Source organism: Herpailurus yagouaroundi, unplaced genomic scaffold (genome assembly GCF_014898765.1).
Source record: "Herpailurus yagouaroundi ecotype Mexico unplaced genomic scaffold, PumYag 162, whole genome shotgun sequence".
NCBI lineage: Eukaryota > Metazoa > Chordata > Mammalia > Carnivora > Felidae > Herpailurus > Herpailurus yagouaroundi.
The window spans coordinates 2,271,688-2,283,704 of NW_024412403.1; the positions used below are offsets into that span (position 1 = coordinate 2,271,688).

The 12,017-nt window shown below is 61.5% G+C and overlaps 1 protein-coding gene across 4 annotated transcripts in view; it reads left to right on the forward strand.

The window, feature by feature from the left end:
• Positions 1-4,069, forward strand: part of ICOSLG (inducible T cell costimulator ligand) — an 11,117-nt gene extending 7,048 nt beyond the window's left edge. For all 4 annotated transcript variants that reach the window (XM_040483785.1, XM_040483784.1, XM_040483788.1 and 1 more), the window contains exons 5-7: positions 144-309; positions 1,167-1,203; positions 2,091-4,069. In XM_040483785.1, the coding sequence (XP_040339719.1) occupies positions 144-309; positions 1,167-1,203; positions 2,091-2,141 (254 nt within the window). In that variant the 3' untranslated portion in view covers positions 2,142-4,069. The remainder of the gene's footprint in view (positions 1-143; positions 310-1,166; positions 1,204-2,090) is intronic.
• The last annotated feature ends 7,948 nt before the right edge of the window (positions 4,070-12,017 follow it).

Sequence of the window (12,017 nt, forward strand, 5' to 3'; positions counted from 1 at the left end):
GCAGATTTTAAGCATCACAAAGCAAAGCCAGGGAAGTTCTGAGGCCTCGGTGCCTCCCTCGGTTTTCTCCTGCTCAGGATGGAAGGGGTCCCTCCCCTTTCCTCCCCACCCTTTCAGTCTTGTGTTATTTTCCTCTCCTGTAGAAACGGTCATGGGAACGGAATATGGCATCACCGAGAGCCAAGCCGATGCCCCGAAGAAACAAGGGGCGGTCCTCAGCGCCCTCATCGTGCTGGGCGTGGTCGTGGCCGTGGCCGTGGCTACAGGCTGGGTGTGCCGAAGCAGGTGCCCCCCACAGGATCCACGCAGGTACCCGTTAAAAGTTCTTCAAGACGTCGCTTTCCTGCGAAGTGCGGCTTTAATAGCGTTCACGCTCACGAGTTCTAGCGGCTCCCCCAACTCTGGGACGTGGGTCCTGGGCGTGGCCCCTGATGTCGTGGGCTCCATATTTCTGACACAGCCGAGCCGAGGGCGCCGTGTGAGGCTTTCTCCCAGTGTGGGGTGGGAGTGCCAGCTTCTGAATTTAGACGTCAGGACGGAGCCCTTTTCTATGGAGGCCAAGCCGCCTTTGGTCCTGACGAGGCTGTTGAACTCTGGCCAAACTCAAAGGGGTTTAGAAAGATTGAGAAAGGCTGGGTGTTGACCCTACAAAACAAAGCAGCAGAACTCACAGAAGAGGGGGGAAAGCCCAGAACATGAACACGGTCACAACCATGTCAACCAGGGTCAGTAGGGAAGGCCCTGAGTGGGGGGCACAGGGAAGAGATGTCTCCCCAGCTCGGCCTGGTGGGCATCCCCCAAGATACTGACAGAGTTGGGGATCTTCCGGGTCTTCCGGGAGGGTCGGGGCACGGGGAGCGCTGGTTCCCTGATGCAAGTCTGCATGTGCTGCTGGAGTTTCTGGTTTGTTGCCAATGCCTTCATCCCAGAAACACTTCCCACGGCCCATGGCCCACTGCCGATCTGGCCAGGCCCTGGAGAGGCGCCTTGAGTCCGGAGCACAGACGTCTTACAAAGCATCTTCCCGGAAAACCAGGTGGCCCGAGGGACCCTCCCCCTGTGAGTCTGTCCCTGCTGTGCGTGGCACCCAGGGCCACTGGGGACTCTAGAGCAACGCCTCTCTACCCCTGCTACCTGCCCTGAGTGTTTCCGGTTTGTTCCAACAGGAGCTGGGCTGCAAGGCCAGAGCAGACGTTCTCTTCGGTGAGTTTGCCAAGAGGGAAGGGGGCCCGTGGACAGCAGGTGCAGGTTCACGTGAGCGGATGGCTGGGCGGTGGCTTTGTCAGCGTTGGCCTCTGGCACGAGCTATCCTCGATGACGGGGAGCTGGATGTGGACATTTTCAGAAACACGATGAGCCCCTAGAGAAGGCGTGTCACACTTTCCCCTTTGGCATGCAATCCTATCCTTGTATACGCTTGCTGACTGACATTGGGTTACAGAATTCTCCAGACATCCACGAAAGCTGATGATGACCCCCAGGCACATCTGCCAAACTTCATCCCTTCTCCCTGGGCCCCCTCCTCCCTACCCTTCCCACCCCACCCCCACGGGGGTCTCAAGGGAGTCCGGACGCTAAGCCCTTTGTCACAGAACAGTTACTCAGGGTCTCCTGGTAGAAGCAGGCAGCCCACTGTCCCAGGAGCAAAGATCGAGTGATTCCCACCCAGTTTGGGAAAAGCGTCCACACACAGGTGGACGTTTCCCAAGTGGCAGGTGCCTCGGGCTGCAAAGGGCAGTGGGGCTCGTAGGCGGGCTGGCCCGCACTGGACACTTTCGGCAGACGGCCACCCCTCTCTGAGCCCCGTCTGCACCCTTGTGAGCCACGCTTGTCCTGGGGAGGCTGGGCCCGGCTGAGCCTGGTCACACCGGTGCTCCTGAGGCCATGCAAGCCAGTCAGACAACTGCAGAACACAACTTGCCAAAACACCAGGGCCCGCCTGTCAGGCAAAGGACACTGTTTGTGGGTTTTCCGAGTTTCCGGTCCTTCGTTTCCACCATCCTATGTCCTGAGAAAGCAGCCGCCCGCCCCCAAGAGGAGGGAAGCAGTCACAGTGCTCCGTGACGCTCTCCCTTCTGTTTCTTTCCAAGACCGTGTCTGATGAGAACTCACCACCCGGAGCGTGGACAGGGTTTCTGTGAGATCCCACCAGGAGGGACGGCGGATGGCAGCTTGGGAATTGACTCTGGCGGACCTGGTGGCCAAGAGGGGACCATCTGCCCCCATCGGTGCCATTAACAAGGGGGCTTCACGGACACGGAGGCTCTCTGGCCTGGAAGGGACACGTAGGACCGTGCCTGATCCCAGGGAGAATGTTCCAGGTGCCGCCCGGATCCTGGAACGAGGACCTCTCACAAGGGCCAGCAGCTCCAAACGCACATGCCCCCAAGTGAGCGGGCTCCCCGCCTTTGCTGCCAAATGCAGGAGGAAGGTGCCTCGTGATGGCTCCTCCCCCCGCCCCAGCCCCCCGGAGCCCACGGAACCCTTCTCAATCCCAAAAACGCGTGGGGGTTTGGGGGGATGGGGGCTTTCTGAGACCAGAGGAAGGGCGGCTTCTTTAGGAAGGAGTGAGGCGAGCTGGGTCTCCTCCAGGACCTCTCCTGCTGGCTGGAGGTCACTCAGGGCTGTTGTGAGAGGCGCACGTGCGGGGCCCCCTCCCCTCCTGCACTCTGAGCTGCGTGTGCTTGTGTGTGTGTGTGAGTACGTGTGTCTGTGCATGTGTGAGCGTGTCCAGAATGCAGGAACCGGTCAACACCGGAAGGTCCCTGGGAGCTCCTTTTCCTCTGGGATCTTCACCGGGGAGAAAACCTGACCTCGTTTGTTTTAGTCGAAAGCTGGATGTCCCTCCTAAAAAGGCACAGTGGAGTTTTTTCAAGAAGACGATGTGCTGCTGGGGCCGTCGTGACAGAAGCAGGGGAAAGAGCAGAACACAGACACTTGCTCAGGCAGGACTGGGGACCCGTGTTTCCAGTGGACACGGGCTTCACCGCGTGGCCATCGAGGTCCTTCAACTTGGTGCCGTGACGTGCACGGAGGGGGCGCTTTCCCCGCAGAGTGGCAGCCGTTCAAAATGTGGCACTAATTCCATGCCACCCTCCGCACCTGTCCCCCCCGGCTTCCCCCGGGACCTGCACGGCTGCCGTGGAGCCCACGAGGCCCAGCAGGGGACAGGAGAGGCGCGGTGGCCCAAGTCCACCCAGGGGTGTGCGGCCCATGGCCTCGACCCTCGCCGCGTGGCTTCCATGTTGTTGCCCCCACTGAATCTAGCAGCTGACGTTTCTGGAAGGTTCTGCACAGCCGGCTGCCCACTAATCCTGGTGTGCATGCCCCCGGGAAAGGCGGTGTCCCGCCTGCGGTCATTCGGCACTGGTGGCGGGCGTGATGGCAAAAACAGGGACCAGGCTCAGTGGAATGCTGAGCCCAATCCGTTGCAAGAAGTGTTCTCTGTGTTTGTACCCAAAACTCCTTGCCTGGCTGTCACGGCGTGCCGCGGACTGCACCCAGACTTTACCCGGAAGCATCAGGAGAGGCGTGTTCCCAAAGGGGGACGAGAAGGTCGCCGACTGGCATCCGGAGCAAAAAGCAGAAGGACCATTTGGGTGCAGGCAGGGGCTGTGGAGCCCGCCTATGGCCTCGGGCAGGGGTGCCGGCACAGCCGCCCTCCCCGGGGCCCCCCGAGTCTAGGCTGAGGGTCCCGCACCTCCTGCAGCCCGCCCGTCCACAGCAGACCCTGGTCACTGGGCGCCCACCCAGACGGGACGGAACGGGGTCTGTTTCCAGCGCTCCCCTGTCCGAGCGGGCTTCTCCCTGGGGGGGGGGCAGCTGCCCAGACCCCCAGCCGCTCTCCCACCACTGCCTGTTTGTGGGTGTGCCTGGACCCGGGGCTCCCAAGGGATGCCAGCAGGGCCCCCCCCACTCCCTCGGGCCTGGGAGGGTGCACAGTGACCCCTTGCCCTTCGGCCTGGACGTCACTGTCCACTCCTTACGCTGCACTGTGGACAGGCCGAAGGCCAGCGTTTTTACGTCTGTTTCTGGAAACCTGATTTATAAGAATAACAAGAGGGAAAGTGGTGTCTGTGTCCAGTGGCTTTGGTCAGCGTGACAGTCACCTGCACACTCAGCTCGGCTCGTCTTTACTGTTGGCCTCAGGGGTGCCCGCAGGGCTCAGCCGGGTAGGCATCTGACTTCGGCTCGGGCCATGATCTCGCGGTCCATGGGTTCGAGCCCCGCGCCCGGTGTCGGGCTCAGAGCCTGGAGCCTGCTTCGGATTCTGTGTCTCCCTCTCTCTCTGCCCCTCCCCCATTTGCAATCTCTCTCTCTCAAAAATAAACATTAAAACAAAAAAAACCTTACTGCCAGCCTAGGGATCCTGCCCCTGTCCCATTGGTTTTCACCCAGGAAAGGTCTGTCTCCCAGGGGACGCTGGACACGGTCTGGTGGCAGTTTTGGTTGTCACACCTGGGGTTGCCACTGACCTTTAATGTGTAGGGGCACACGGGACGGCCCAGCACAGAGAAGTAGCCACGTTAGAGGCCAGTGGCCCGAGAGTCAGAACCTGTGCCCTCTGTCGTTGCCTTCCTGTGGGAGGCGGGGGGGGGGGGGGCGCTTCCTGTCCCCATCCGCGCTGGGGACCCTGCCCACGGCTGGCTGTGGCATAGGTGAGGGGTTCCCGGTTAACAGGTCCAGGCTGGGGAACGCCCTCACTCAGGGTTGGGGGCCTCCTTCCCACTCAGCTCAGCCCCCTGCCTGTCTGACCCTCCGTGCGGGGCCCGGAAGCTGCCCGTCCCGTTGCTCTCGGAGCCTGGCCGGTGGGTGCCTGGCGGTGCTGTGGGCAGAGGCCCCGCCGGACACGCGAGCCTTCGGGAATCCCGCGACGCTGCCCACCTGTGCATAGCAGGTGCGGTGAAACCCATGGGGAGGCGGAGCCAAGGCCAGCAAACAGCGTGGCCCATCACTAGGGCAGGGGACAGAGCAGGGTCAGCTCTCTGTGTGACCTGAGCACGTCACTTCTCCCTGCACCTCCGTTTCCCCTCCTGTGAGGCAAGGAGGCTGGAACTAGGCTCTGCGAACGGGCCCCTGCCGCTCGGATGCTTCCTACGACTGACCGTGGCCACTACGGCCATTCTGTTCGACCCGGGGGAGGGCAGCCGTGGCTTTGGAATGGCCGTTCAGGCCCGGACTCCTCGAGAGAAGGCCCCAGGAGCTGGTCAGGGGCAGAAGCCAGCAGGCTGACTCCGGGCAGTGCTGAGGAACCCCCAGCCGCACATCTGGTTTTCACCCCCCTCCACGTCCAGCTTTCCCAAACAGAAGGCGGCTCTCCTGATTTAATCTGAGATAATTCTGTCCTCAGAGAAGGAGTCCACCCTGACGGCCCCTGGCCCGTCAGGACCCACACCCCAGCCCGCGGGCCGCCGCTGCATTCCTGAGCGTTCTCTGGCCCTGGCACAGCCCGCCCCAGCCCCCTCCTTCCCCGGCATCGGGTCTGCTCACTCCCACTCCCCCAGTGAGGGTCCCCCCTCTCGGTGAATCCAGGGGGGTCCTGCCGGAACCGGGGCGAGGCAGGCAGCTGGGGGCAACTGTGAGGGGGGGCAGGGGCAGTCCAGCTCCCGACACGGGGGGCTGGATTCCGAGCCCCAGGGCCCGGAGGTGCTGTAGGCTGACAATCCAGGGGCCTCCCGTGCTGTCAGCCTGCCTTCCGTGTCCAGAAGCTGAGCTGGGGGGGGCTTCTCCTGCCACGGTCCCTGCTGGGAGGTGCTGGGGAGGACCCTGGGCCCCCATAACATGCACGAACAGAAGCTCTGACGTGCGGGTGTCCTGTCACATCCTGCCAGCCAGCTCCCTGTACGACCGGGCCGGGCTGGACACTGCAGCAAAGGCCCTGCACCCTGATCTGGGCCCTGGGGTGTGCAAGCCGAGACCGGTCCAGGGCCCTCCTTCCCTCCTGTGTGCTCCCTCCCCGTCCTCCTGCCTACTGTGTTCCTGCCCCCTGCCCTCCCTTCCCCACTACCTTCCCTCCCCCCATCCACCCCGCTGTGCTCCCTCCCCCACTGTCCTCCCCCCATTGTTCTCCCCTACTGTCCTCCCCCACTGTGCTCCCTCCCCCCTCGTCCTCCCTCTGACTTCCCCCCTCATCCTCCCTCCCACTGTCCCCCCCCCCCCCCCATCCCCTCTCAGGGTCTTGGCCTGAGCTCAGGGCTGCACCTGTCCCCTGGGAGAGTGTGATTCATCTCCCTGCCCGCCCCCCACGACCCCAGGTCTGTCGGGGCACGTGCCACCAGGAAGGCAGAGGACACCTGTCCCATCAGAGTGGCGGCTCCTAGGCTGTGAGGGGGGTCGCCCAAAGGGCCCCGTGGATCTGCACTCGAGGTGCCCGCACAGCGTAGTTTCTCAGAGAGTGTAGATGCCACAGGTGTGGTCCAAAGTGTGGCCAAGAACGGACCCGTGGTGGGCACAAGGGGACGGCGAAGACTCGGGCCCTTGGATCCGGGCTGAGTCGCTCCCTCACGCTGTCCTTGAGCCCAGAGAGTGACCAGAAGGTAACGAGCAAACGCCAGGATTTGGCAAAATACAAACCCAGGAGCTTCGGGGCCCAGATGGCGAGGGCCAGGCAGAGGCTGTGCCAGGGGCCTGGCGGCTTAGGACTTATTCTTACCCATCTGGAGGCCGCAGCCCAAGAGGAAGGTGCTGGCGGGCCGGTCCTGTGGGTGCTCAGAGGGAGGACCCTCAACGCCCCCTCCAGCTGCCGGTGGCTCACAGCCATTCCTGGGTGAGCTGTGCCCCGTCTCTGCTGCTCCCTGCGTCTGTCTCCCCCAGAGCACCACACCCCGACCCAGGCTGACCTCCACTCGACTAAAACTGGGGCGGGGGGGGGACACCATTCAGCCCAATCCAGCGGCCAAGAGGAGGAGCAGAAGAGGGAGACAGCAGACAGGGGCCAGGGAGCAAGTGAGGAGAGGGGAGAGGGGCCCGGATGGGGGTCCGCAGTCCGGCTGAGGTCCAGATGCACTTGCGGGGTGCGGGGGCAGCACAGCGCTCACCGGCCTGGGTCCCGGCTCCATGTGGCACGGACACCCGTGTTCACTCCTCTCCAGGGAGCACCTACCACGGAGCAGACCCAGCGGTGAGTCCCGGCCCTGACCCTGACCCTGCGCCGGCCAGGGTCCCGCCCTGCCGGCTCACCCGCTACACAGGCACTGGCCCTGGCACCGTGTCACCCTTCCGTGGCCCCACTCTTAGCCAGTCTCTAACGGTGGGGACTGGGGTCGGGCCGTAGTCCACAATGCAGCCGGCAAGGGAGGCTGACTGGGGAGCGGGGCATCCCAGCGCCCCCCAGGCCCCTGCCTTCCTTAGAGCCCATCCCCCTCCCTGCAGGGGCCTCCCCACCCAAGGACGTGCACTCTGGACACGGCTCTGCTGCAAGGGGTGCTGGGAAACAGGGCTGGGTGCGGCCTGGGCTGAGGCCGGAGGAAGCTATGGGGGTCTGGCGGCAGGGGTGGGGCAAGGCTGGTGGGGGAGTCCTTAGAAAGAGAAGTGGCCGATCCCAGAGGTGTGATAGGGCAGATACAACACGTGGCAAAGGCCACCAGGGAGGGGTTTCAGGATCAGGAATCCCCAGGCTCTGGAGGACTGAGAGCCAGCAGAGCCCATTTAACCGCAAACATCAGGCTCTGTCCTCGGTGGCCCCACCCCCTGCCCTGCGAGGCCCCCGCTGGCAAAGAGCGACGAGATCCACGGAGGCCAGCCTCTACCTGGCCAAAAGGAGGCCGGTGGCCCGACTCTGGCCGGGGTGCAGAAGTCCCTGATTAGATGTCACTCCAGACTCCAAGAGCAAGAGGCTAGAGCCACACTGTAGTCTTTAGGGGGCGGAAAAGTTACTTTTTAAAAAAGTCACTTCCTAGAAAAGCAAGGGTGGGGAATGGATCGCAAACCTGGGATGTAGTGGCTTTTCTCACTTAGCTGTAGGTGAGGCGCAGCGATCACGGCAGAGCCACAGCCCCGTCAGATGTCTCAGGGCCGTGCTGACCACGCAGGGCGCATTTAGGGTCGAATGCAGTCTGTGTAGGGGCCCCCGGACTCTGCCGCACGGTGTCAGGGGCGTGTCGGGCAGGAGGGCCGTGGAGCCCACCACCCGGGGAAGGCGTGGGCTCTCCCACGTGGCCCGGCTGCTGCCTGGCAGCCCAGCACCCGGGCTCGCCACGGACTCTGCACGCTGCCCTCAACCCCGGACAGGCCATGGCTGGGGCTGTTTGCACAAAGGGGTTCAGCATCTCAGGCTTCCGGGCAAGTTTCCACTCACTCCTGTGCCTGTAATCGAGATCCCGGAGCCCTCCACGTGTGTTTTAACCACTGACTGGGTTTCTGTTCGTCCTCCAACAAAACCTCCAAATCTGAAAAAGAAAATCGGTTCCTGTGAGTCTCAGCAGACCTGGTGGGGAAGGAGGAGAACTCCGGTCACCACCTAAAAGTGACCTGTCCCCTCCGGGGCCAGGTGGAAACGAGACAGAGGGTGAGGCTGGCGGGAACCTGCGCGGAGGAGCCGGCACTGTGTCCTTCCGAGGACAGGAAAGCCCACCGGGGCGGGTTGTTGATAAAACAGACTTCATGACGAACACGCTCGGGATTCCTTTTCCCACTGGAATAGAATAAGCATCAAGCAAAGGCTGGGAGTAACATATGCCAATAAAGGGCACGATGAAAGATTGCTCATTACGAGGGCCCGAGTCTGGGAAAGGCTACTGGCTGCAGACGGGGGACCCCCAGTAGAGGGGGGACCCAGGGTCAGAAGGGGACCCACAGTCGGGGGGGACCCACGGTCAGAGGGGGACCCACCATGCCCTGAGGAAGGGATTGCGCTGGGTTGTTATGAACAATTGTGACGCAAGATCAGAATTTGAGCTGCTCGTGAACAAGGCGTTCCAGCTGAGGACTTCCTGGCGACGGCTGCCAGCTGGTGTCCTGGCCTGTAAGCCCTTCTGGGGGGCAGCGGGGCCTGGGCACCGGAGAGCGAGCGCGGGGAGCATTCGCTTCTGGGCTCGAGTTCTGGGCTTCGGGAGAGTGGCTCCGAGCTGCCCAGGACACGTGCTTTAACCAGCGAGCGCGTTCCGTGTGGGCCAGAAGCGCCCTTGACAAACGTTGGCAACGGCCACAGGGAAAACTGCATAAAACCCAACCTGGTTGGAGGAAAAGGCAATAGACTTTTAGTTAAAATTACCTCCCTGAACTTCCTGTCTGCTCTTTGGGCCAGAAAGAGGAAGTGACACTTTCATAGCCCGAGATGCCAATTCGGAAAGGACCCTCTCGAACTTGTAGGATTTCCCAGAGCCGACCCTGGCGCTCCTTCCAGAACAGGGAGAATTGGTGGGGGGGGGGGGGCTCCCCAGGTCCCACGGAGGCACGGGGCCAGTTGGGCAGCCGCAGCTGGGAGCCAGGGCCCAGACCAGCCAGTCCTGACCACTATGCTGTGCACTCAGCCAAGTGACTCAGCCCCTCTGTGGGGACAAAGGAGAGGGCACGCTCTTCTAGCAGCCTCTTGACTGAACTCCTGGGGCTCCCCAGAGAGGCTGATGGTGTCCCATATGGAGGTGAGACCAGTAAGGTCAGGGGAGGGGGTCCCACATCCCTCCTGGACCCCTGCTGCGGGCCTTCATAAGTGTGCCTGGGGCCACCCATGGTGCCCCACCCAAGGGAGGGCCTGTCCGGGGCCACAGCCGGTGGACGCGCAGCCACGCTCCAGGGTTGGTCCCTGCCAGACCACAGGGTGTCCCTGAGCCCTGAGATGTCAGCGGGTGCAGTTCACGGCATCATGTGCAGACGCGAGCCCGGCAGCAGGCAGCCCAGGGAGGCAGAGGTGAGGCAGCCGTGTAGGAGGGGAAGGTTCAGACAGGAAACCATGGGCAACCGATGGACACGATTACATAAATACACAAACCAGTTTTTAAAGTTTTTGCATCAAATTCCACAACGCTTGCAATTTTTTTCCGGAAAAAAAAAAAAATCCAGAACAGCTGGATTCCCCCCTCTAGACCCTCAGGCCAACCTCCTGATCTCACTCCGCAAACGAGAGACTGGGCTCCTTCATTCAGACACGAACATCTAAGAGATGGACCCCAATCCCTGGGGACCTCGGGTTCTGCTGGAGGAGGGGCGGGAGAGGGGGAGAGGACCGGCATCTCCCGGCAGCTCCCTCCGCAGGGGATCCATCCGGCTGCGCTGGGCTCAGGGCCCTGACGCAGGTGTGGCCACTGCAGGTGCCCACACACAGCCGGAGCAGTCACGCTCTGTGGCTTGCGTGTGTGTGTGTGTGTGTGTGTGTGTGTGTCGCTTGTGGGCGCTAACACCCCCAGACGTGGAAACAAGCCTCTTGGCCCTATTGTGCCTTCCTCTGAAGCCACACCACCAGTGGGGAGCATTTGCATGGCAGGTTGTTAGAAGTCACGGCTCATTGATCTTCATAACATTGTTGAGCAGGCAGAGGAAGCAAGGTCGCTCCTTCCCAGTGGCAACAAAAGAAAAAAGAATCCCATCACAGAGCTAATGGCAGAATCTTCCAGTTCCACATTATGGCCTCCTTCTACTGCGCTAAAGAGTCCCCGCCGCACCAGCTGAGCTCCTCGGTGTCCTCCCGGCGGGTCCAAATGTTGGTACACATGCCGGGATCATGTTAGGACTTCTTGGGCCCTGCTAGCAAAATCTAGCAAAATTCCACCCCAGGCCAATGACGTCACAAGGTCTGGAGCAGGCCCCAGGCACTGGGTGTTTAAAGCTCCCCGGATGAAGAACCACCGTGAACGTTCCGGGAGCCAACCCAGCCTGGCTCTGGGGACCGGGGGGCTTGTGACAGCTACAACTGAAGGAAGTCCCAACCCCCAATTTTTCTGAAAGGTCAGGCCCCAGGGTCTGTGACCCAAGGCAGGAACTGAGTGGGGCCCAAGTCCAGGACGGCACGCAGGGGGAAAGTCGGAGGCAGTGTTCACCCACAGGGGCTCAAACCCACCAGCATGCCTCCCTATAGCTTGGTGCTCCGGGCACGGTGCCTCAGTGCCTCGTTCTGGCCCTGCTGACCCCAGGCAGCGGGAAACAGTGGTTGGGTGTTCAGAAATTCTGCAGCGGGTTGAAAGGGGCTGGTAGCGTGCAGACGGCTGCAGCAGGCGAGTCGCGCTCTGGCTGCAGAGATTGGCACGCGCCGCAGGGCTGCTGTGGGGCTCCACCCGGTCTTGGAAGGACACTTAGCCAGCACACACTGTTGCCGGGTCTCTGAGCCTAGGACCCTCCCCAAGTTATTCATCTGGACCTTTGCATTTCCCGCCCAAATGTCCTACCTTGTGGAGTGCTGCTTGTCGACACAAGTCAGCCAAGGGCATTTTGTCTCAATGACTACCCTCTAGATGAGGCTCATAGTTTATGTGCAAAGCCCAGTGTCTTTTTAAAATGTTGAACGGCCGCTTTCCGCAGGACCACCCCCCACCCCAAAGGACTGCCAGCACATGCGCAGCTCTCCCCGGCAGCAGAGGTCACTTAGGCTCCCCCAGGGAAACCCCCAGAGATTACACTGTGGGCTCAAGAAACAGTCCTCAGCTCCTGGACACACCACGTTTGTGGCTTGGTCTACAGTAGTCCCTTTGATACGGGGAATTTCCATCAGTTCGTTACAAAACGTTTTTAACAGCCTCTATTTTTAACACTTTCAGCTAGGCCCCCTTTGTCTTTGTGAGTCCAGGATCCAAGTGTTTTCTCTTCTCAGAAACTGTCTTGTTATAGCAGTCTTGACGCAGCACATGTGGTGGCTTTCGGTCATGCATGTATCCATCCACCCACCCATCCATCCATCCATTCATCCATCCATCCACCCACCCACCCATCTATACATCCGCTCACCTACCCATCCATCCATCCATCCATCCATCCATCCATCCATCCACCCACCCATCTATACATCCACTCACCTACCCATCCACCCATCCATCGATCCATCCATCCATCCATCCATCCATCCATCCATTCATCCATCCACCCACCCA